Source organism: Limulus polyphemus, unplaced genomic scaffold (assembly GCF_000517525.1).
Source record: "Limulus polyphemus unplaced genomic scaffold, Limulus_polyphemus-2.1.2 Scaffold51, whole genome shotgun sequence".
Lineage (NCBI taxonomy): Eukaryota > Metazoa > Arthropoda > Merostomata > Xiphosura > Limulidae > Limulus > Limulus polyphemus.
In genome coordinates, this window is record NW_013665661.1 from 944,573 (window position 1) to 970,031 (window position 25,459).

The 25,459-nt window shown below is 33.4% G+C and overlaps 2 protein-coding genes across 2 annotated transcripts in view; one reads left to right on the plus strand and one right to left on the minus strand.

Annotated features, from left to right (window-relative positions):
• Positions 1-2,201: 2,201 nt before the first annotated feature.
• LOC111086764 overlaps positions 2,202-25,459 on the plus strand; it is a 179,469-nt gene continuing 156,211 nt past the window's right edge. The window contains exon 1 of the mRNA XM_022390957.1: positions 2,202-2,270. The gene's annotated coding sequence lies outside the window, so the exon portion shown is untranslated. The remainder of the gene's footprint in view (positions 2,271-25,459) is intronic.
• LOC111086768 overlaps positions 12,158-25,459 on the minus strand; it is a 46,069-nt gene continuing 32,767 nt past the window's right edge. The window contains exons 3-4 of the mRNA XM_022390968.1: positions 15,955-16,172; positions 12,158-14,364 (exon numbers count right to left, since the gene is read on the minus strand). Of these exons, the coding sequence (XP_022246676.1) occupies positions 14,248-14,364; positions 15,955-16,172 (335 nt within the window). The 3' untranslated portion in view covers positions 12,158-14,247. The remainder of the gene's footprint in view (positions 14,365-15,954; positions 16,173-25,459) is intronic.

The window sequence follows — 25,459 nt, forward strand, 5'->3', positions numbered from 1 at the left end:
GAGCCATTCCATGGTTTAGGCAACCTTTTCAAAATGTTGGAAATATTTATCAACTTCATTGTCATTGAACAGTGCTACTTTAACATATTGATTAAGTTCAGATTTGTCATTTTGCCTTGGACGATCGGTGTTGAGTCTAATTTCCATTTCTTTCAGCCTAATTTCTTTTTCGGCTTTAATGCGAGCTTTTTCGGCCTCGAGACGTTTATTTTCTCTTTCAGCGTCAATATGAGCTTGTTCTTTCTTGAGTTAAATGATACTTTAAATTTAGTTGTGTAACGAATTTATTATTATAGATATTTATTTTAATATCAATGTTTGTTTAGATTAAGTTTATATTCAGAAATATGCATAGCTTATAGTGTTAAATATGTATTGCGAAACTCCCGCCTATTCTCCAAAGTTGTAGAAGATTCTCGAAAGTAAGAATCGACAATATATGTATGTACGTAAACGCCTAATTTTGTATGGTTACGTAATCTGAATTTTCTAGAGAGCCTCCACACACCTATAAATATAACCAACGCGACGCGCCAAAGGAGAGTATCTATTATTAGTTTGCTAAAGTCAGTGTGCTATAAACTTTGGAAACTATAACTGTGATTGTTATAACACTTACCAATCGGAAAACTTCGGATATTTGACCAGGAGCATTTACAAAATTCGAACATTACAAATCATTTAACTTCAGTGGCTTCTCATGGGACATTAGTATTTTACAAAGAAAATACATAAGTTCATTGTGGATAGCTCAGCTAGTTCCCGTTAAGTGAAATATACCTACGTCAACTCGTTTTTCGTGAACCCTCGATAAGATATCGAAGAAGTTCCATATTAAAAGGAAGAATTTATATTGCTTGTAAGTTTGTGACCCTTTTGTTTATAAAGCATTGCTTGTAATAACTGTTATTGTAAATTGTATTGTTGTGTGTATATTAAAACGTGTTAAAAAAGAAAACTGTATCAATGGTGTTGGCAAATATCATAAATTGACTATATATCGGCTTTTACTTAACTACTAAATCCTCATAACATTTCTCGAAAAGTGATATTTTTTCTGAAATTGTTTGACTGTTAGAACCACAAATGACTGTTCGAATGATAAATATCTCTTCTTATTGGTTCAATCAAAAATTAGATAATATTTAGTCCGTATCTGTCCTTAGATATCTTTAATCATTTCCTAGGAACCATTTCCTGTCTGACATCATGCTCTTTATGTGTGTAATATTAATGTCTTAATTTCTGCTATCGAGAATCTGTACTCTTAGTACTTTGTTTATTGCTAAAAGATCACTTTTAATAAACTTTCACTTATTATTTAGCGTGTATCACCAGATTTTACTTGGGGAATGTCACGCTTACTTTGTTGTTTTGAATATATATTACTTTGCTGGAGTTTGCTCTTCTACCACTAGGAAATCTTTTAATCTCTGATGCATCAGACAAACTACAGATCTAACATATTTCATACGAAAACAAATACTATCTTTTACAAGTTGTATGTTTTATAATTTATCATTCGAATACAAAGACATATTTGTTCAACTTCTCAGTTGCACGAATTTTAGTTTATGATATTACATTTTGAGAAGGTTTTTCCCGCGTATGTTTGTTACAATTAATTCCTGGCAGGTGGCAGGAACGTGCAATGCACGTGCTAATCCGCACGAACTTAGCGATGTGTAACGTGTATAGTAGGCACTGACATGGCATAGGTTATGTTTTCGACTAGTGGGTGACACAGGAGTTAATTACGGTCAATCTTTAAACTTTTTCTAAAATTTAATCTGGTTCTAGTTAGATGAGCATGAAAATTAAATTACCACAGCAGAAAAAGAATAATAATTTATTTCATTATACTGAACGGAAAACCAATCTTACTTTACTAGATCTGGGAAACACACATGAGCGACGCTCTATCGCGCGGAAAAAACGTCATTTTGCTGCGCATATCGTTCACCGTTTATTTTGATGAGAGTAAACGCTCATTGACGGGACAAAAAAAAATGTCGTAGCAGAAAAGCATCGCAGCGGTAGAACCTTAGAGGTAAAATATCGTTAGTTTAGCGACATTTTCCCGCAGCGACAAATCTAGCTCTAACCAATCAGGTGCGTGGTTTGGCGTACGTCATATCTGGAAGAAAACTTCACAATATTCTTCAGGTTGAAGGAACAACATCGTTCACAGCTGTTTGATCCAAAGAACAGGGACAATGAGAGGGAAAACAAGATGTGGGCTACAATTGTAGAGACTGTAGCGATTTCAGGTATGTATTGCTTACATTACATCATTTGGAAACCGTCTACTTCACGTGTGCCACCAGTTCCGCGTTGTGGCGCCGCTCGTGTGTGTCCCAGGCTGTAGAGAATATGATCTCACCACGTTCAACATACCAGAAGTTCCTTGTACAAATGCCATTTGTTTTTTGTTTTGTTTTTCCTTTAAAACTGTTTTTTTTTTTACGCACAATTTTGCTATTCAAACATTTAACTAATTTTGACTTTAAGAATATCAAAGTAATATCTATGAAAAAATTGTTCAGATAATAAACATTAAAAAGATATATGAAAAAATAATAAATATCCAAATAATTAGTAAAATATGTATGACCAGTTTCAGTGAAAAGCGTTTTTGTTATTTTTTTCGCGATTCGCAATAAATTATTTTTCGAGAAGTAACTTCACGTACACTGAATGTTAAATGTTGACGGTTACAGACGTATTGATTTTTACATTATAACAAATATAAAAAATGCACGTGAACAACATTCCGTCTGAACCTAATTCTTTTGGCGTCTTTTATACCGTCTGGTTTAAGTTTTGGAATTTAAAAAAATGGCATATGATCGAGAAATCTCATGATTCTCATACGTTTACATTACTTCTTATTATATCAATACAATGGAATAAAATAATAAAAAACACATTTGTCTCACGCTTTTGTTCATCGAGCTATTTATGCCTAAATTATGAAACACCACTTTTGCATAACCATATTCGGTTTTGGTTATAATAAGGGATTTTCCATAATTCAACTACGTTCCATATTTATGTTCCATAACTCGCAAATAATAATAATTTTTTTCTATCACGTAAGTATTTTTTACAGATCGGGAACAAAAAACTTTTACTTAGATCAACTTATTATTTCGTTTACCACAATGAACATTTTTTATTATTATGTTTGTTAAAAAAATACAAACAAACTGAAGAAAAGGGAAGAACATTGATATCAAACGAATATGCATCCTCATTCATCCTGATTATTTTGTGTGTGTATGTGTGTGAAATTTACGTCTTTTAGTCTCAAAACTACGTGTTATGGTCTTTCTTTTGTGTATTACGTTATGACGTTTTGTGAAAAATCTGTACGTGATGGAGAAAAATGGATACCATTTTCGGATTCAGCGTACAGAAATTATTGTAAAACATGTAAACATTTCAAGACAATAAAAACCATCGCAGGCCTGTGTCATCAATGTCAAAAAATAGTAAACATAAATATGCTTAATATAGTTGATCTATCAATATAATTATTCGAAATTTAATTTTAAATTTATATGAACTTGGTTCAGCGCACTCTGTACAAGTTGATATACGCAGCACTTCCCCTTTCACTACAGTTACTCAATAAATATTATACTCTTCTAAGTGTTTATTCTTTTTAGTTATTCATTTACTTCTACCATGTAAGTTGGTCAATAAACTTTAACTGTAATAAGTGTAAGGTGTGATCCTCAACTAGGATCACATGTTTAACAGAGATGGGAAACAACTTACTAGTGTGACTGAAGAAAGGGATCTTGTCATATTGGTGTGTAAGTGAATCAAGGTATCGAAGCAGTACTCTGTTGCTAGTGATCAAGTTAATACAACTTTAGGGTATATTTATAGACATACGGGCTACAAATTAAAATACGTAATTATCTCTCTATACAAATCAGTTAGAATATTGTGAACAGTTTGATCTCTCTATCTAAGAAAGGAAATTGAATTATTGTTAAGTGTTCAGAAATGGGGTATTAGGAAATTGAATTATTGTTAAGTGTTCAGAAATGGGTATTAGGATGGAAGGGTTATCTTGTAGAGATAGATTAATTAAGATCTCTTGACTTACTTTCTTTTGAGAAAAAGAATCGTAAGAGGTGATCATGTTGAAGTTTACAAGATTATCTGGGGATCAATAGGAGAAAAGTCTTTGATTTCTTTGTTTTGTATTCTGGGGACAAGAGGACATATACTTAAGGTTTGGAAAGAACAGACCAGTCTCCAGTTAAGACAGTTTTATTTCTTATAACATGGTGATTAATTTATGTAATAAGTTTCAGTTGGTTGTACTGAAGTCCGGCATTTTACAAGAGTTTAAGAGGGGAATCAATGGTTTCCAGAAAATTGAAGGTAGGGTTTAAATTTCCACTCTTTCAAGTGTGGGTGTGAAGGGAAACCTTAAAGGACCGTATAGTCCTTTTTTGTCCGTTGGTTATGATGTAATTCAATGAGCTAGCAGCATGTCTAGATATAGAGTTCTATTGTACGATAACACTGATTCATTGCAGAAGATTCCCGATGCGCATGGTGTTTTTGCGAGAGAACGCGAAAATCGTTAATCTTGAAGGTGTGATAATATGTAGTTTTGATCCTAGAATTACTGATGTGACCCATTCAACCCATTTGATTTTTAAATATGTTTTTCTAAACTAGTTTTCAACATATGAATCACACACACACACACACACACAAAAGTGTATAGAAAAATGTCGTCAATATTTTAACTAAATATATTATCTACTTTTACAGTTTTCTACGCGTTCTACATAGAAAATTGGTGGTTTCACTCTTTTCCTTTTCAGAGTTATTTTCTGTTTTTTTAGTTGTAGTTAAGCACAAAGTTTCACAACTGGCTATCTGTGCAGTGCCCACCACGAGTATCAAAACTCAATTTTTAGCATTGTAAGCCTTCAGACTTTCCGCGGAGCCACTGACGTGCAAAAATTACTTAATATGGTACAAAATGTGAGCCGTGCATAAAAAAGTCGGAAATTTGAAGGTTAAGGATTCTATCACAAAAAGCACCCAATATTCAGAACCCTCTATTGTAGTATACAAAACTCGCGAGTGCCGTGCTTATATCTGAAAAACCTTCCACTCCATAGTTATAGATTCGACACACTTATAATAGTTTGTTGTCGTTGTTGTATATTATATATATACATATATATTCTGTGTTGCTCTATGTCCACTGAAAGACGTAACAGTCTTTTAATATTTATTTTACGTATATACCTTTGAAAATTGAATCTTGTTATCAGGCTAAGCTATAGTTCACAAAAAATATAATTCAACATCGTCAGGATATTCATCTTGTTGATTGCTGTCAAATGATATTATTATCTTGAAATAACTGTGTCATACTCCTCTAGCGATGCTCGAAGTGCGCGTGACCAAAAGCGGTAGCTGTCTGTCAGCGTTATGTTATTAGCACGCTTCACGACGTTTTGTAATGGCGACGAGCTTGATTAAAGTATTATAAATTATATATAAAGCTTGCGCTTGGTTAACAAAATCAGCCAGCTCCATATGTTCGATTCTGCATAATAAAGAAGTGTAAGTTAAATTACAAAATGAAATGCAAAATCAAGCTACCACTAATACTTAGTGGTAACTCAGTCATAGCTAACACTCTATAATTAAAAACTCGTTCAGCCCTCAGGGTGAGAAGAGATTTCGTACAACCTGTACGACTTTCATCAGTCCACATGTCTCGCCCTGAATCTGTTATTAGCCAGGTGTTGTGGTGTTGGTTGAAAGTATGATCATGAACGATCATTAAGATCAGTTTTTCAGTCCTCCAAGCGACCACATCCTAACCCTATTCTGTCTACCAACACGCAAACTATTACGTCAGATGTTCAATACTCGGGTTAAACAGTTAACAAAGTTAAGTAATTACCTAAATTACGTTCTAATTCATAACCTTTCTTTTATTCGCCTAAATTCATTTTGAGCTTGTTTTTTCTTTCTTCTCCTTTTTGATAATTATTTAAAGTATACGATATTTTTTTCTATATTTTCGTAAAATTTAATTGTTTAACACATCCTCTTCTTTATTATTTTTGTTGTTTTTTTTACGTTACGAAAAGTTTAGCAAGATTGTTATTTTCTAGTATAACTTAAAATATATAAAAACCAAAACCATGCGCGGTGTCGAACACGGACATTTCAATAGGAAGTGTCTATCTAATGAAAAAAAAAAAAAACTTTTCATAATAATTGTGAAAATTACGCGTGGTAATTATAGTTAGATGACAACCAATTATCAGGTAAAATTTACTATTGCAAATTAAATACTTTCATGTATATTTTGCTATGGCAATTACTAACGAAGTGTTCCCCCCCAGTGGCACAGCGGTATGTCTGCGGACTTACAACGCTAGAGACCGGGTTTCGATACCCGTGGTTGACAGAGCACAGATAACCCATAGTGCTAACGAAGTGAATTATTATTATCTTCAGATGTTTATTTTGAAAATGTTTCTACTTCTGATTTCTTATGTGACGAGAACGTAATATTACGGCACATTATGATACGAGAGAATAGTAGTAGAGTTATAAAATTAATTTGTCATTCCTATTTGAAACAGACATAATGAAAGCGCTCATAACAAAGTAGCGAAAGATATTTACCCGCTTTTGCTTTTCAGCCCGTCGATTCATCCAGTTCATAACACTCTCTTCATGTTATAAACAAGATTTCTTCTTTAAATCTACAAAGTTATCCTTATCTTACTTATGTCTAAAAATGCCCCAAGTTTCGTAGAACATATTTCATGTTTTGGATGTGTGATAATAATTTGAAGTCGGATATTTTATTGTTCTTGTGAAGAATTTTTTTTTTGTACTTCTATTTTACAATTATGACAAAGCTAGTTGGACCGCCGTCCCTAATTTTGAACAATTAACTAGAAGGAAGGCAGCTAATAGGCAACACCCTGTTGCCCTCTTTCCACGCTCGTTTGTTTGTTTTTGAATTTCGCGCAAAGCTACAGAAGGGCTATCTGCGCTAGCCGTTCCTAATTTAGCAGTGTAAGAGTAGAGGGAAGGCAGCTAGTCATCACCACCCACCGCCAACTCTTGGGCTACTCTTTTACCAACGAATAGTGGGATTGACCGTCACTTTATAACGCCCCCACGGCTAAAAGGGCGAGCATGTTTGGTGTGATGGGGATTCGAACCCGACTTTCCACGCTAAGGAAATGATTGCCACTCTTATAACGCACCCACGGATAATTTAACGTACGAGAAATATTTTGTAGCACCGCACTGATTCTAACCAGAATCGCTAGCTTTGAAATCCAGAGCTCTGCCATTACGTTTCTTTTTAAGCACAAATCTTTAATTGTAAGCATTAATGAAGACTGAAGGGTTTCATTACACATAAGAAACTTATGAGTTTTCTGGATCCTAAAAATGGGCAGAACTAATACAAAATGATACTAAATTCATATTAGATAATGTATTACAGCACCACTTAACTTCCAACTAATCACTAAATAACCAGACTACTGAATATCCCTACTATTACTGTTGGAACTCATGACTGCAGCAACAACAATAAACGAAACAGAACCCAAGTCTGCAATATATTGATTTTGAAGGATAATTTTGATGTGAATTAGTGGTATATTGTTCCTCTGTAGGAATATCTAGTTGTGAATTAGTGGTATATTGTTCCTCTGTAGGAATATCTAGTTGTGAATTAGTGGTATATTGTTCCTCTGTAGGAATATCTAGTTGTGAATTAGTGGTATATTGTTCCTCTGTAGGAATTTCTAGTTCTGAATTAATGGTGTATTCTTACTCTGTAGTGGTTATTGTTGCTTCGAAATATTTAGTTTTTAATCCTATAGTTGTTGTTTTTCTCCTATGGTTCAAATCCGAGACACTAGAGGGAAGGCAGCTAGTCAACAGTACCCACCGCTAAATATTGTAGGACGAAATAGTTGGATTTGACAATCACTTTTATAACGCATCTGAGACTTGTTGTTGTTTTTCAGTAACGAGTAGCAAACCACAGTCCAGCATGCTAATGTTTTGGTCTTGCTCGGCACTTGGAATTAAAGACTGGAACATGTTGCTTTATATGTTCAGTAGATGGATCCAGAGGAGTCGAAATACTATAAAAAAATAAAAAACCCAGAAGGAAAGAGCATCCAAGTTAATTTAGGAATATGTATGTTTATTTCCATGTGTTTCTGCGTTAGGAATATATGTATGATTATTCCCATGTGTTATCTACTTTAAGAATATATGTGTGTTTATTCTCATGTGTTTTCTGCTTTAGGAATATATGTGTGTTTATTCTCATGTGTTTTCTGCTTTAGGAATATATGTGTGTTTATTCCCATGTGTTATCTACTTTAAGAATATATGTGTGTTTATTCTCATGTGTTTACTGCTTTAGGAATATATGTGTGTTTATTCCCATGTGATATCTACTTTAGGAATATATATGTGTTTATTTCCATGTGTTTTCTGCTTTAGGAATATATCTGTGTTTATTTCCATGTGTTTTCTGTTTAGGAATATATGTGTGTTTATTTCCATGTGATATCTACTTTAAGCATGTTTATTTTCATCAAGAACAAGGAAATTTTTCACTGAAATAAGCACGTCAATTAATCAAAAATACATATCATAAAGTGATATTACAGAATTATTAGCAGAAAAATCGCATCGTCATTTTAAAGAAATGAAGGCAAGAAATGAAAGTTGAATTATCTATAAAAAGAGAGTTGGGTTATCTATTAAATATTAAGAAGAGTTGATTTACCTATTAAATATTAAGAAGAGTTGAGTTACCTATTAAATGTTAAGAAACGAGTTGAATTGCATATTAAACGTCAATTTTATTTTAAATTGTTAGAGTCTAATAACTGTGATATTCATATAGTATTTGAACATTTTTCCTTACATACAAACTTCTATCGACATCAGTCAAAAAAAAGATCGAATCCCTGATGGACAGTCCTCGTTCGATAAATGTTAAAATAGCTTATCACAAACCTATTATTATCCAGCTTGTCTTGACTACATGTTTTCACTTTCGGGTAAGGCTAAAAATCAACACTTTCTGTATCTTATTAAGTTTGTCGTCAGAACGGAGATATTCTTCATGAGCTCTAAAGTTAAGTTTTCGTGTTGGATTGTTACCAATATCATGTGACGAAAAAAAGAATTGTAACGCATGTCTTTTTACTGTCTAGAAAAAACAGCTAGGTGCTGAAACGATCGCTTTTAACGCTTATTTTTACTTCGATTACGAAACTCTGAAATGACAGAGAACTGTTTTTATTGTTGTAAGGTTATTGTTTCACATGAACAGAGACTATGATTCTTTTTTATACCAACAAGTCTTTCATGCTGTACATTGTCGGCTTTTATCAAAATGTCTTTCGTGGACTGATTGACATTAAAGACATTATCTTTCGAGCATCGTGTTAAATTCTTTTACCTTTAAAATAATTAAACATTTAATCAATGAAGTCCATCTAACAAATATAAAATCAGAAACTTAAAGGAGAAACTTTTGGACTGAATCATTAGACATACGATTTTACATTAAGTTTTCTAGCAACAGTAACATTTTTTTCTTCTTTATTTACTATCTTTATTCCCTACGAATATTTCAAAACTAGAAATAACTATATTTGAACACTAGAGGTCTCTGACTTGATCTTTAAGTTCGCGTTCACATAAGGTGTCATTCAGGTTGAGAATATCCTATTTTAATACTGAGGGTAAGAGTATACCGTTTAATGAATTTAAATTTCAGTTCATCGAAACAGTTAATTTTGTCTAACAAAAAAAATTCACATTTTCAGCATGTTAAAAATGGTTAAAGCAGTCAAGCTTCAAGGTCATAATCTTAATAAATACAGAGTAGAGAGTAGTTTTCATTGGTTAAAACATCCATCTGTAGAAGTCACCTTATAGCTAAGACCTTTATTAGACGCTACTGTTTATCAGTTTAAATCATACTCACTGTAAATCTGTTATCTTCTGCGGTTGACTTATTTAGTGTTCCGTACGGAATAAGTTCAACCGAATTTATTGCTAAAGAAAAGTGTTTCCAACGTACACACCAGAAAGTCGTTCATCCACGGTTAAGTATCACGAGCGGTGACGTCCAACCAATAAACCCAGATTTTACATAAAATACTCGCTTTGCCACTGGTATGGTAACCATTACTTAAGCCTGCATAGGATATAACACGAGGAATGACATCTTATAAGTCGTATCTGAGGTTGTTATTTTATTATAGCGATAACTGTTTTCAAGCTAAGCGGTAGAGACTTTATTGTTATGTAAAATGTCTCGTTAGTTTCAACCTTGTTATGTCGCTCCGGTTTTCTGATTAACTTTAGTACCAATATAAATGTTTATAGCTAGTGAAAGGAGAATTAAATCGAAACTTTTAAAAATCTAAACATCTATTCATCTTTCAACCAAAACCGTATTAAACTTTATTTGAGATGTTTTATCTCTTTCTTGTTGCGTTGAAGGGAAATTTCAAATATTAATTAAAAATGATCAGTCTAAAGCACTGAAAGGAATAACAAGAATTAGCGTCTTTAATCTTTTAGCATTAATAAGTAATGCTCTCTTTTCTACTGAGGTTCCGTGTCGACTATTTCAGTTAGACTTTATCAAAAACAAACATTATAATTATTTGCGGCAGTCTTTCGGTTGAGTAATTTTATTTAAACAATATAAGCAGTTCACGAGGTTGTCTCGAGAGTTCTCGCGAAATCTGATTATCCAGCCTTAATTCACAATTTCAACGCATTGTGTATTTCCTTAAGGCAATGATTGTGTCTGAAACTTTAAATACGTAATGTGTGTACAGATATGTATAAAAAATCGCATATTAAGACTAATGTGCGTACTCACGGTATATATTCAAGTCAATGTTGTTTTCTTGGGTAATTGAGCATTTAAATAAGATTATAATTTACTGTTCTCTTAAGCTTTGTTTACCAACTTATATATACACACACACACACACACACATATATATATATGTATATGTATGTCATATATTCATATATTTGTCTATATTTATATAAAGTCTGTTTGTCTGACGCCACAGGCTGTTATGGGGCACTGGCTGAAGCAAGTTCCTTTTCCTCACAAATCAGGTTTAAATGAACACGCAATCGGTCTAAAGGTTCGACATTTAAATTTATCTTTCTGAATGCCATTAATGGAGGTTCAAGAGAACAAAGAGGTCTGTAGAAACATACGTGATGTCTACGTTAAATGAAAATGACGTTTAATGCCGCGCGTAGTGCGGATGCCTTTGCTCCAGGTGAACAGTTCATGTCGTGAAAAGAGATAGTCCGTGTCTCCTATTTATAGTGTTACGTTTTAAACCCCACACTGCCGGACACTTTACTAGTATTATGCATAAAACATCTACACAAAAATACACATGCGCGCATATACGTAAATATCTTTTTTAAGTTGATATTTTCAGTTAGAAATATTTTTAACTATAAATTATTTGTAGACAGTTATAGCAACTCTTAAAGTGCAAGTTTATCACCTTTACAGATTTGTCAATTATAATGCAATTCTTCAGCATAAGCTATTCTTCGCAACAGATTAGAAGAAAGTTTAACTTAGTGTTGTCTTCAGTTTTAAAATAAATTGATAGAAACAGTTACTACAAGATCTTTATTTTTTCTGAGTGTCCTTTTAACTAAAAGCTCACTTTGTCATCTGTAAAAAAATTGCAATCAAAAAGACTGATCTTGCCGTAATTCTAAAATCCTTAGTTTTAACTAATTATACTTTAAGTTGCTCAGGAAATTCATCTGTACATTTTTAGTTCAGGTTTAATATAAGAAACTATTTTGTATTCAAAATATATAGCTAATCATTGTCAACTTTCTAGTATAAGGTACGTTTTTTCTCTCAGTAGAAATTCTCTCTCTGCTCTTTCATTGCTACTATTGGACAGACAACATTTTTCTGATATATAGATATATATATATTTCAACTTTATCAAACTATAAACTTTTTTTACAGAAAATCAAAAATAAATTATATCTAGTTGGACGTATAAAAACATCAAACTATTCGGTAGTAATAAAACGTTTAAAGTTATGTAGGTCATAAAAAGTTAAGACACTTAAAATAATAGAAACGTTATATAGTTTAGCTTGCTTTGAATGGTATAAAAATTGTGGACCTAACAACTATTGGTCAACGACTAAGTTTCAAGTAATTATCTTAAGATACAGTAATTTAATTCCATTGTTTAACTGAATCTCCATTCTTACTCTGAATAGACTTATCTCATAGTTTCGTTCATGTTTTGTCTACAACACATATTTTCACGCTATCTGTTGCACAATAAAACATGTAACAAACAAGTCACTAATCACGTCATTTAAAGTTTGCACTTATGATGACTAAGAACTGTGTATTCTTGGTACGGTTACTAATTCTAAGAACTGGCGCATGAGTGAAAACAAAGAAGAATGTGTAATATGTCAACCACACTAGATCTGTCATATCCTGGGCTCATCAACTCGGCTGGGATACGACAGACATATGGATAATCTGGGCGCTTTTTATATCATTAATTAGTTTGGTTTGAATTTCGCACAAAGCTACACGAGGGCTAATTGCGCTAGTCGTCCCTAATTTAGCAGTGTAAGGCAGCTAGTCATCACCACCCACCGCCAACTCTTGGGCTACTCTTTTACCAACGAATAGTGGGATTGACCGTGACATTTTAACGTCCCTACGGTTGAAAGGGAGAGCATGTTTGGTAGGATGGGGATTCGAACCCCTGACCCTCAGATTGCGAGTCGAACGCTCTAACCACCTGGCCATGCCGGGCTCAACTACTATGATGTGAATTACATTAAATAATCTTATTTATTATCAATTTCATTTAAGTAGTTTACAACTCATAATTATGATAATGATTAATAACACATTATTATTATTATATTATTTTGAATTAGCTTTACTGTAATTCTGAAGAACCAGCAGGCTAGTCTTCTTATTACTGGAGCGAGTTAAGTAATCACACTGGGAATTTTAAGAACCTATGGGATCAAAGGACTATTTTTGAAACCAAGACAGAAACAAACTGGTAACGTTTGTAAAAAGACGTTTCAAAGCTTCTGTGTGTGCAACTAAAATGTAAATAAGAAATTACAGAAAGTGAGCCAAAACTTTATAATAAAACGAAAAACAATATATTACCACATAATATGAAATGAGTGTGGAATGTTATGAGTGATGAAAAAATCACTTGTCTGTTCTCCGTGATGAAAACTAATTGCCTATTTATTTAAGTTTTAGAGTAGTAAAACGAGATACATGAAACATTATATAAGCATATTAATGACTAAATCAGACAGTTTTTGAAGACACTTGAACTACCAAACAATGATTGTAATACAAATCTTGTTTGTTGAGTGCTTGGTGGAAACCTACAGAAAAAGGTCTTAAGGTGTCGCTGGTGTCGAGAACTGAGGTATTTTAATTGCCAAACGATATGGCGGACAGAAGATATCACACATTGCTCTATAAGTTTACTTATTCCTTGACGAAACTTACAGATAAATATGTTTCCCCTTACAGAGAACTCTGAGAAAATATATTATCAATTTGGCTCATAGACCCTTACAGGCTATGTCACTAGCTGAAAAGCCACATGATCTTGCTTCTGTACAGCGTCACAATGATATTCATTCAAAACTCGAGGATACAATTGTGAGCTGACCCTTATGTCGTCAAATCCATACATGCCCGTCTGAAGATAATGCATGTAAAGTCTTGGTTTGATGCGACGTTTAATTTTCTATAATAAAACACTTGAATATTGATTTCACGTGTTGTAAGATAACAATATCTCATATATTATGGAGAGTCATATCTAAAGTGTTCGATGACTTTTCTTAACTCACACTTCAACACCACGAAAAAAATAACTTAATATTGAACAGTAACAGATGTTTTCTTGTGGTTTGAGCAAAGCAGTTCTAAAACTACTCGATAAATATCAACGCCAGTTTTTAAACAATCATCCATTGCGTTGTTTCCTTAATCATATACGTTCATAAATATATAGCTAATTAACTAGAGAGATATCCTTTCATTGCCGAGTCTGTTGATCTGGCGAAAGGAAGCTGTACGAAGGCCAATCTTGTTAGGGCCAAAAGTCACTGAGGAGAAATAGGAGCATCGTTGGTAGAGGAACTGTGACACCTATTTGCTTGTTCGTCATCTGCTCTTGGTTGTAGCATAGGGCAATTCTCTCTTTCCTGCACAATTTCGCTCTGTGGAAATAACATACATTTGTCAACGTAACTCTTATCAACAACCATTTCTATCGAAGTGTCCTAGAAAGTAAGTTAGAAATTAATAAGTTAAAGAACGATATAAAAAACACATTAACTGGGAGGGGGGAAATTTCCCCGATTTTCGTTCTGCAGCTGTGGTTTGCCGACCAATCAATACGATTTCTATTCCTAGAAAAAAGTCGAGAAGTCTGGAGGTTGTTAAAATGCTGTTTCTAAGTATTTCGTACAGCAGGGAAATAGAAAAGAAATGGATGCCTATACATTTATACATTTTTATTGCATTGCCCTCTTAAGGTAACGTCTTTAGCGTAAGTGTGTTAATATTCTATTAAATGTTATCTATCTTGGAAATATTTCGATAAATTATTGAAAGTGTATGGCATTTGAATATAATTTTTATAGTCCTACTGGCACACCGAAGTTAGGAGTATTTTGCTTTAATATGTAGTATAATTTAACTACATGTTATAGGATTTTTGAATCGCTAAGCCTACCCTATTGAAGTGATACGGCTTGGTGTTAAGTTGTAACACTCTGAAAAAATTATTTTTAAACGTATTTTGGTCACAGATACACACTAAGATCGTTTGGTCACACAATAAAATAGTTGCATTACCCTCGGCATCAAATAATATATTGTAAATCATTAAACGAAAATAAAGAATGAATATTTCTCCAACTTTTTATAAAATATGTATTTCTCGGGCTTTTCACAACTACATTTGGAAGTATCCAAAGTTCGAACCGTATTGAGCCGCTAAACATACTTCGTACTTTGAGTTAAACATACTTCATGCTCTGAGCTAAACATACTTAATACTCTGAGCTAAACATGCTTCATACTCTCAACTAAACACTTCATACTTTGAGCTAAACGAACTTCATACTCTGAGCTAAACATACTTAATACTCTGAGCTAAACATACTTCATACTCTTAACTAAACACTTCATACTCTCAGCTAAACATACTTCATACTCTCAGCTAAATATACTTAATATTCTGAGCTAAACATACTTCATACTCTCAACTAAACACTTCATACTCTCAGCTAAACATACTTAATACTCTGAGCTAAACATAGTTCATACTCTCAACTAAACACTTCATACTCTCAGCTAAACATGCTTAATACTCTGAGCTAAACATACTTCATACTCTTAACTGTGTAGATTGAAAATACCAAATCGTTCATCTTAGGTTGTTAAATGTAAACTATCTACATTATGAATATAATAAACACTTCATACTCTCAGCTAAACATGCTTAATACTCTGAGCTAAACATACTTCATACTCTTAACTGTGTAGATTGAAAATACCAAATCGTTCATCTTAGGTTGTTAAATGTAAACTATCTACATTATGAATATAATTGTTTTGAAATAAAAATATCATGAGAGCAAACATCGCACCTGTTCATTATTGAGGTTCAATTTGAGTTATTAAAACTTTAAGCATATTAAACATTTTCTAGAAGTTTTATTCAAGTGTTTGATTTTCAAACTACTTTGATAAACACAAACAATTACAACTGGGGTTAACAAGTGAGAAATTTGTGTACTTACCTCATAAGATTCTTCAAATTCTCTACTAATTCTCTTCAAAATGTACCCCACTTCCTGTACCCTTTCGGTCAATGATTGAGACCGGTTGCGTGATTGGACAAGAGGATTTGCAGATGGTGTTTGGACCACATCTGGGAGGGATTCGTTAGAAACATGAATTCTTTGAAATGACATGGATGAATTATTACTCTGGTCTAGCAAGTTGATGGCTGAATCACCTGTAAAAATTATTACCACAGCAAAAGGCTCAGTAGAGCATTCTGTTACTATGAAAATACAATTATAAATCATTCAACTCTTTGTTATTTTCCCCATTTAGAGATGCCTAGCTAATTATATTATCGTAAATAGCCTACTATTCAAAAGACTTAACGCAAACTGATAGATAAAAACAATAAAAAACGAAAGAATGAGCGATATTGTTAATCATATATACTAAAACAGAAAAAATAGAGGATATTGTTAACCATAACAGAAAAGTGGGCAACACTGTCAACCATATTACAAAAGAAAGATGAGTTATATTATTAACCACACTACAAAGGAAAGATGGGCGATATTATCAATCACATTACAACGGAAACGTCGGAAGCATTCTCGACGATACTACAACACAGAGATGAACGATATTACATATCATAAACAACACTAAAATGGAAAAATTGGCGGTATTGTCAACAATACTACAACGAAAGGATGAGCAACATTATCAAACATACTACAACGAAAAACGATATTATCAACCTCATAAGATGGAAAGACAGACGATGCTATTCATCATATTACCATAGAAAGATAGGCAAAAGATGAGTGGTATTAAGTAAAACAAAATGATAGGCAATACGTACTACAACGGAAAGATGGATGTACATTACCAACCACACTACAATATTTTATAGAAACGTCTGAAGTATTATCAACAATACTACTTTTTTTGTCAATAAATCAATACCTTTTGCTAGAACACAATAAAAGTAAAAATCAACAAAAGACTACAAAATGAAAACATCAAACTAACCTCTAAACTCAACAGACCAAAAGATTCAAAGACGGAGAACTTGTTTAACGACATAATACACCGTCAGTGTCGCTGTGGTCTGCATGGAGAGATAAATTAACCGAATCGAACATATTACCTTTCCTTTACAGTGGCAGTGCTAATCATCATACGATGGGTCAGCTGTAGGTTTACGGACTTAAAACGCTATAATTTGGGGCTCGATTCCTCGCGATCAACAGAGTGCAGATAGCCCATAGCATACTTTCTGCACTAATAAAACAACAACAACATAATCATTAGTTCTCAGGTGGCTAAGAGGAGAGTCTGGGTGCTCATAACACTAAAAACCACGTTTCGATACCCGCTGTGGAGAGAGAGCACAGATAGATAGCCCATTGTGTAGCTTTGTGCTTAAAGAAACAGAAAAAGAAACATTAATCAAATAGAATCTTCAAGAAAATTTATTGGATATATATATATTCCCAAGAACAGAGATCTGTGAACAATGTTTTGTAACTTATATTTTAACCGTATTTTTTACTATTTAATTGAGTTCATAGACAATTTTTAGTCAATGTCATTATAACCATGAATGAACAGTTGCTACAATTACAACCTCCGATTGTGACAAATGATAAGTTTGCGAATCCCATTGAATTTGAAGTATTAAAATTACATTTGATTGGTTTGGACTGTTAGGACGAAAGGATTGCGTAAAATATTTTACTCTATCACGTAAGGAGTTGGAATTTTGACGTCATCTCCGGCGGGATTACACAATACATTTCATATTTTATCTTGTACTGAGAACATTTAGTGAGATCTCGAAAAATAAAACGCAATCAAGTAACCAGAAACAACAGCTATAAACAGTTTTTATGTGTCACTTTTAACATTTACTTAAAACAGGGTGTAACAATATGAAGGGAAATTACAATATTTTCAAAAGTGAGCTCATTATGACAATCTTTCGGAAAACCAAAGTAAACTGAATCTAGATTAATTTTGACTTGATGCGTGAGCTGTTTTTTTATGTTAAGACTTGTTAACAAGATAACAAAACTTTGACCCTACGAAAGGAAGTGTTTTCGTATGTTAGAAAATAAAGGAATGAGCATTACCACAAACATAAGCAAGTATGCCATAACTAAATAATAAGCATTACCACAAACATAAGCAAGTATGCCATAACTAAATAATAAGCATTATCACAAACATAAACAAGTATGTTATAACTAAATAATAAGGATTATCACAAACATAAGCAAGTATGCCATAACTAAATAATAAGGATTATCACAAACATAAGCAAGTATGCCATAACTAAATAATAAGGATTATCACAAACATAAGCAAGTATGTTATAAGTAAATAATAAGTATTATCACAAACATAAGCAAGTATGCCATAACTAAATAATAAGGATTATCACAAACTTAAGCAAGTATGCCATAACTAAATGACGTAATTCAAGTTATAAAAACAACTAAAATCCCAAAACCACATATTACTCAATTGCACAAATTCTGTGTATCTTATTTGATTAACATTCTAGGCCAAACAGCCGTATCGTACTTACGTTGCTGATTTCACTCAAACTGCATTCAAACTACTTATCTTAATCGCAAAAATTATGCATTGATTAAGCAACTTTACCTACAGTATATCAATAAAGTTCCTTAGCGATATATATATATACTAGAAAGGCGGTTACATTAAAGAGTTAACAAACTTTAAATTGCGTCTGTAAATAAACTAAATAAAAATAGTCGTAGATTAAATTGTAAATATTAGTTAAATATATATGTAATAATTAAACTGATACTAGAAAATTACATATAAAATGCTATAAATTATGATTGGTCGATGTCGTTTAAGAAAGACGCGCAGTCGTATTGGTTCTTTCACCATGTCTCACGGTGGTTCAGCGGTATGTAAAAAGACTTATAAAGTTAAACATCGGGTTTCGATACTTGCGGTTGGCAGAGCACAGATAGCCCTTTGTGTAGCTTTGTGCTTAATATCAAACAAACCTTTCACTGTCTAGAGCGAAGGATGAAACTCACCTATCCTGATTAGGCTTTTTTATTTCGGTAGCGTGCGAAAATTTTATTTTTAAATAACTGAAATGCGTGTCATTTCCTCAACTAATCACAGGTAGAATAAGCACCCGCGTTAATTACTGCTAAAGCCCGGCATGGCCAGGTGGTTAAGGCACTCGACTCACAATCTGAGGGTCGCGGGTTCGAATCCTTGTCACACCAAACATGCTCGCCCTTTCAGCCGTGGGGGCGTTATAATGTGACGGTCAGTCCCACTATTCGTTGGTAAAAGAGTAGCCCAAGAGTTGGCGGTGGGTGGTGATGACTAGCTGCCTTCCCTCTAGTCTTACACTGCTAAATTAGGGACGGCTAGCGCAGATAGCCCTAGTGTAGCTTTGCGCGAAATTCAAAAACAAACAATTACTGCTAAAACGTTACATTTTCTCCTAGTTTCGTTAACTGTATGTTCATCACAGTCCGAATCTTTATCGGTTCATAGTAGCCTTAAAAAATGTCTTCTTCGAGTATATTGGCATGTTGCATAAATTCCTGAATAGAACCGGAATCACCAAACATAATACTATTTCTCCTCCCTGCAACAATATCAAACTGTTCCTTGGTTCGTGTTCTTAAAAGAAATTAAACTGTTAGTCTGAAATAAGTATCGTTTATATCTTTTTTCACGAGTTTAACAATGTACCTCTTTCTCTTTAAATTTTATCTAATTAAGTTCCAGGTATTCACTTTCTTTTACGTCTTCTGCACCCAATCGTCCCCACAATAAATATCACATCACCAGATAATTGTCCATTCTACACCAGTTTACACGTGTTCTTACCGGTTTTTTGTATTTACTTTGTTTCAGGTTTCTCGTTTTTAAACATCAAATACGAGGCCCGGCATGGCCTAATAATTAGAGCGCTTGGCTAGCAATCTGAGGGTCGCGGGTTCGAACCTCCTTCCTACCAAACATGCTCTCCTTTTCAACCGTGGGGACATTATAACGTTACGATCAATCTCACTATTCGTTGGAAAAAGAGAAGCCCAAGAGTTAGAGGTGGGTGATGATGACTAGCTGCCCTCCCTCTAGTCTTACACTGCTAAATTAGGGACGGCTAGCGCAGATAGCTCTCGTGTAGCTTTGCACGAAATTCAAAACAAATCAAATACGACATTTATGGGATATAAGAAAGGGAAATGAGAAAGTATTGTTTTAATATATATAAAACAGTATTCTATCTGTCATGATAAACACTGACAATATACCGTAATATTTGTAAGTTAGAAGTCAAGTATTATGTATTCGAGGATTTCCGAATAATGTTTTCAGTTATGCATTACTCCAACCCTCCTACCTGTGTTGAGACTATAGTGTGATATCAGAATTGCCGTTGTTGTTTTTCTCATTGACTATCTATCTGTAATAATAATAATCACGATTACAAAGATTTTAGTTTATGATGATTAAAGAATTGAACATTTTCAAGATATTTTGATATTGTTTTTGTTTATTTTAGCGTTAAGTCCAACGTTCTAATAGGCTATCTGCATTCTGTCCACCACAAGAAATCAAATCCCAGATTTTAACTTAGTAAATCCTCAAGCTGAACTATGATCCACCAGGTGATAGATATATAGGTAGATTAAACCAGACGTGCCACAGGAAACATCGCAATATCGAAAAATAAAGCTGCGTTCAGAACGGCACAACAATTTGTCCGAAACGTTGTCGACAAAAAATAACCAAAACATAAAGCTGTGTTTAGAACGACACAACAATCTGTTTGAAACGTTGTCTACAATAAAATATCCAAAACATAAAGCTGTGTTTAGAACGACACAACAATCTATCGGTAACGTTGTCTACAATAAAATATCCAAAACATAAAGCTGTGTTTAGAACGGCACAACAATCAGTCCGAAACGTTGTCGACAATAAGATGTCCAAAACATAAAGCTGTGTTTAGAACGGCACAACAATCTATCGGTAACGTTGTCGACAATAAAATGTCCAAAACATAAAGCTGTGTTTAGAACGGCACAACAATCAGTCCGAAACGTTGTTGACAAAAAATTAGCTCATAATAACAGATATCATTTTGTACGTCGTATCTATATATCACTGTTCCAGTATCTCTTGTTCTGTGTAAAGCATTTGTGAATAGATAAAAACAAAGGCAAATTATCAAAAGTTTCTTGTTATGTCATCAAACACTGTTCGTAACAGTAAAATTTAATGAAAGTACAACGTTTCACCAGGTTAACCTGGTGAAACGTTGTACTTTCGTTAAATTTTACTCTGTTTATCCGATTTATCAAGTTTACTTTTAATTACAACAGCGTACTTCCTTTCATCACTGAGACCATATTCGTGGCCATAAAACAAAACGATATCAAATAAGTTTTCCCGCTAGATCAAGAAACTTAGCTCAATATATATATATATATATGTTATCGCTAGCAATTCGAACATAATCCTGATTCTACTAACTAACTCTTAGGTAAAGTAGTTCAAGCTACAATCCTGTCATCAAACACTAGTACAAACTTAAAAATAACAGTATCGAGAAGATGAGTGAACTCGTTCTATTATTACAAATCATCCTCTCTATTAATCTCAAGATAGCACAGAAAAATATTCGAGCTTTATAACAACGATTTGTATATGTTAATACGGTGATGTTTCATTGCATATATATACATGCGCCATGGCTCCACGAGCGAACGTGCTACAACGTTTAGCGAATTACCGACCGTTCAGTCTCGCAGCGTATAAATTTACATCTGTACGATGTTCACATATATCTCAGAGCAAAGATATTCCTATGGTGAAATTGTTAAACGATGCAAAACCAAAAGACACGACACATCGAAGAAGAGTGACCTCAAAATTCTCAATGGAAGCAAAAAAAACTCGTATTGCAAAGGGTTTGGGCCAGTAAAGAGCTTCAAAACCAGAACCCAAGCTAATCCGAAGCAAAGTCCTTACCTGCAAAGTGGTTACGAAAGAGAAACAACAAACGAAAAGAAACTATTGAAATAAAGCTGAGAATATATCCTACTGACGTTAACAAGATAGTGCATGAACAATGGTTTGAATTTAAAGAAGACTTCAGCCACAGCTCGAAATAAACGTATGCACCCATAAGAAAAATGGCCGAAAAAACTGAAGTCACAGCAGCCCATGCTACCACTTACAAAGTCACAGCAACTCCATGCTACCACTTACGTAGTCACAACAACCCCATGCTACCACTTACATAGTCACAACAACCCCATTCTACTGCTTACGTATTCACAACAACCCCATGCTACCACTTACGTAGTCACAACAACCCCATGCTACCACTTACATAGTCACAACAACCCCATGCTACCACTTACGTAGTCACATCAACCCATTCTACCACTTACATATAAGTTCCTCACTGTAACGTCAGTGGTCTTTGTACCTTTGTTCTTAAATGTGGGTTTAAAACCGACTTCACTTACAGTGGGAGATATGTAAAAAGAAATGACAGAGTGAGAAGAGACTAAGATTGACCTTGCGATCCTATGCAGAAGCTTGCTGTAATTGAAATTGTGGTATTGTACAACAGCTTGTAATGGTGGTCATCAGAACGAACACTATCGACGATAAAGGAAGTAGCATCGCTCTGATAAAGTGCGATTAATGTCAGTACAGAAACAGACGGACGTATTTATAAGATTTACTAGATATCAAACACAACTTTGATGACTTGGGTCGAAGACGATACATATAATTAAATAAGTCGATTCTGATAGCATTGCAGATGAAATTGTTAGTATAAAATGCATCATTTTTGGATATATAGACAAGGGATTGCCTAGCGACAAAGTATTCTCCTTACATATGTTTTCTTTTGTGTTATTCACACTTTTAATTTAATACATAACATTTTTTATTTTGTTTTTGTCTTGTTTTGTAACGAATACGTGAGAATAACGTTCTTAAACCAACGAGTGTATGTACTGATTCTTATCAATCCTTCCAGTAAGATAACAAAAGCTATAAGCTGCAATTATGAAACCCAAACAAAATATTTCTATAGAATGTATCTGAAATGTGAAAAACTTAAATGTGTCAACACGACGTTTATTTATGAACATTTGTTTTTATAAATAGATTAGTGTAGGTGGTCTGGGCGTGGCCTAGTGGTTAACGTACAGGATTGTGGATATGAGGGTCCGCACTTTAGGGTAATGAGTGCATTATAAAAGTGAGAGTCAAACCCCAATATTCGATTAGAGTAGTCCAAGAGTTGGCGGGGTTAATGATAACTAGCTTTTTTTTCCTCTAGTTCAAAATTAGAGATAGTTAGCCCGGATATTCTAAATAAACAAACTGGTACTGATAACACTGACGTCATTTCCTCCATAATATCCGTCATTTACCACAACATTAGTCAAGAGTTTTAGAGACTACTGCACTTTTGGATATAATTGCAATTATAAAGGATCTTTCCATTTTGAATAAGTATTGTAGTTAACGGTATTTGTTTATAAATCCTTATCGTAAATGTATCTATGTAACACCTTATTACACTTTTAGGTTCAAACAGTGACTCTTTGTAGCTGTGGCAAGTCAGAGCAACCTCTAGTTCATGGAAAGAGGATGAAGCCATTTCAAATTTTATGACGTAAATCATCTACATAATTTATAATTAGTAAAAACCTTAATCTCTTATTCAGAAAGCAAGCCAAATTAACCAGTGAAACTTATTTTGTCGCTATTGAGGTCTAATTATTCTAGATACTATTGGCGTAACTCAACTGAGCAATTGTATGCGAATAGGAAACAAAATATAATTTGTGTTAAATCTCAAATATATTATTAATTTTACACATTAAACTATTACAAATATTCAGTTATCATATAAGAAATGAAATAAACTTCCCATGGATTAATAAGAAAACAACATGTGTGTACTGTTAAAAATCTGCCAACCAACATTTTGCATATACAAACATACTGACAAGACACACACATACCTGCAGAAACTGATTAAAGCTTCAAATAATGGGCACATTTGTCATGAATATACTTTTAAACCTTTAAATATATATTTTGCAGTTATAATTATCGTAAATAACACGATAATTACATCTGTCAGATCTTTACCTAAAAGTTATCAGAAAAGAATGAAATTGTCCAAGTTAAACAAACATCATAGATAATTTTTACTTTCCAAATAACGTAAGAAATGCTACATTAAACTATCACATAGATAACAACAACAGAAGATGCTATATGTTTAACAGAGAGAGAACACCAAGAGATGATGCAATAATTATAACAGTCATAAAATACCAACAGCTGACGCATTATGTATAACAGATATAGAGAACATCAGCCGATGATGCATTATTTATAACAGACGGGGAATATCAACAGATGATGCAATACTTATTACAGACACTGGGTAGCATTTATGACTGATACAGATAATATACACAACTGTGGAGTATTTGTTGCAGCTAGAAAACACAGACAATATTGTTATTTATTAAAAATATATGCACTGTCAAATTGTGCGATATTCATCGGCTAGAGGGCACTAATATGCTACGTAGTGTTTAGAAAACTGAGAAAACAATGGCAATGTAGTACTTATAACGGCTCGCGAGCATTAACACATTCAGTAGTAATTGTATAAACTAAAAAATATTGACAGACTGGGTGGTATTTATAACAGATAGAAAACACTTAATGACTTTGTAAGTATTTATATTAGATAGAGAATACTGACAGACCATGCAGTATTTCTAAAAGACAGAGAACATTTACTGACTATTTAGTATTTCTACACAACAGCTATACAACACTTACAAATATTGTAATGTATATAACAGAGAGAGAACACTTACAGAATTTGTAGTACTTAAAAGAAAGAGAGAACACTTGCAGAATTTGTAGTATTTATAACATATAAAGAACACATATTTTGTAGTATTTATAACGGCTAGATAGCATTAACAGACTATGTCATATGTCTAACAGCTAAAGAACATTAACATACTGTGTAGTATGTATAACAGCTAAAGAACATTAACAGATCGTGTAATATGTATAATAACAAAAGAACATGAACAGACTGTGTAGTATGTATAATATCTAAACAACATTAACAGGCTGTGTAACATGTATAACAGCTAAACAGCATTAACAGACTGTGTAGTATGTGAAACAGCTAAAGAACATTAACAGGATGTGTAGTTTGTATAATAACTAAAGAACATTAACAGACTGTGTAGCATGTATAACAGCTAAACAGCATTAACAGACTGTGTAGTATGTGAAACAGCTAAAGAACATTAAGAGACTTTGTAATATGTATAATAACTAAAGAACATTAACACACTGTGTAGTATGTATAACACCTAAACAACATTAAAACATCGTATAGTATGTATAACACCTAAACAACATTAACACACTGTG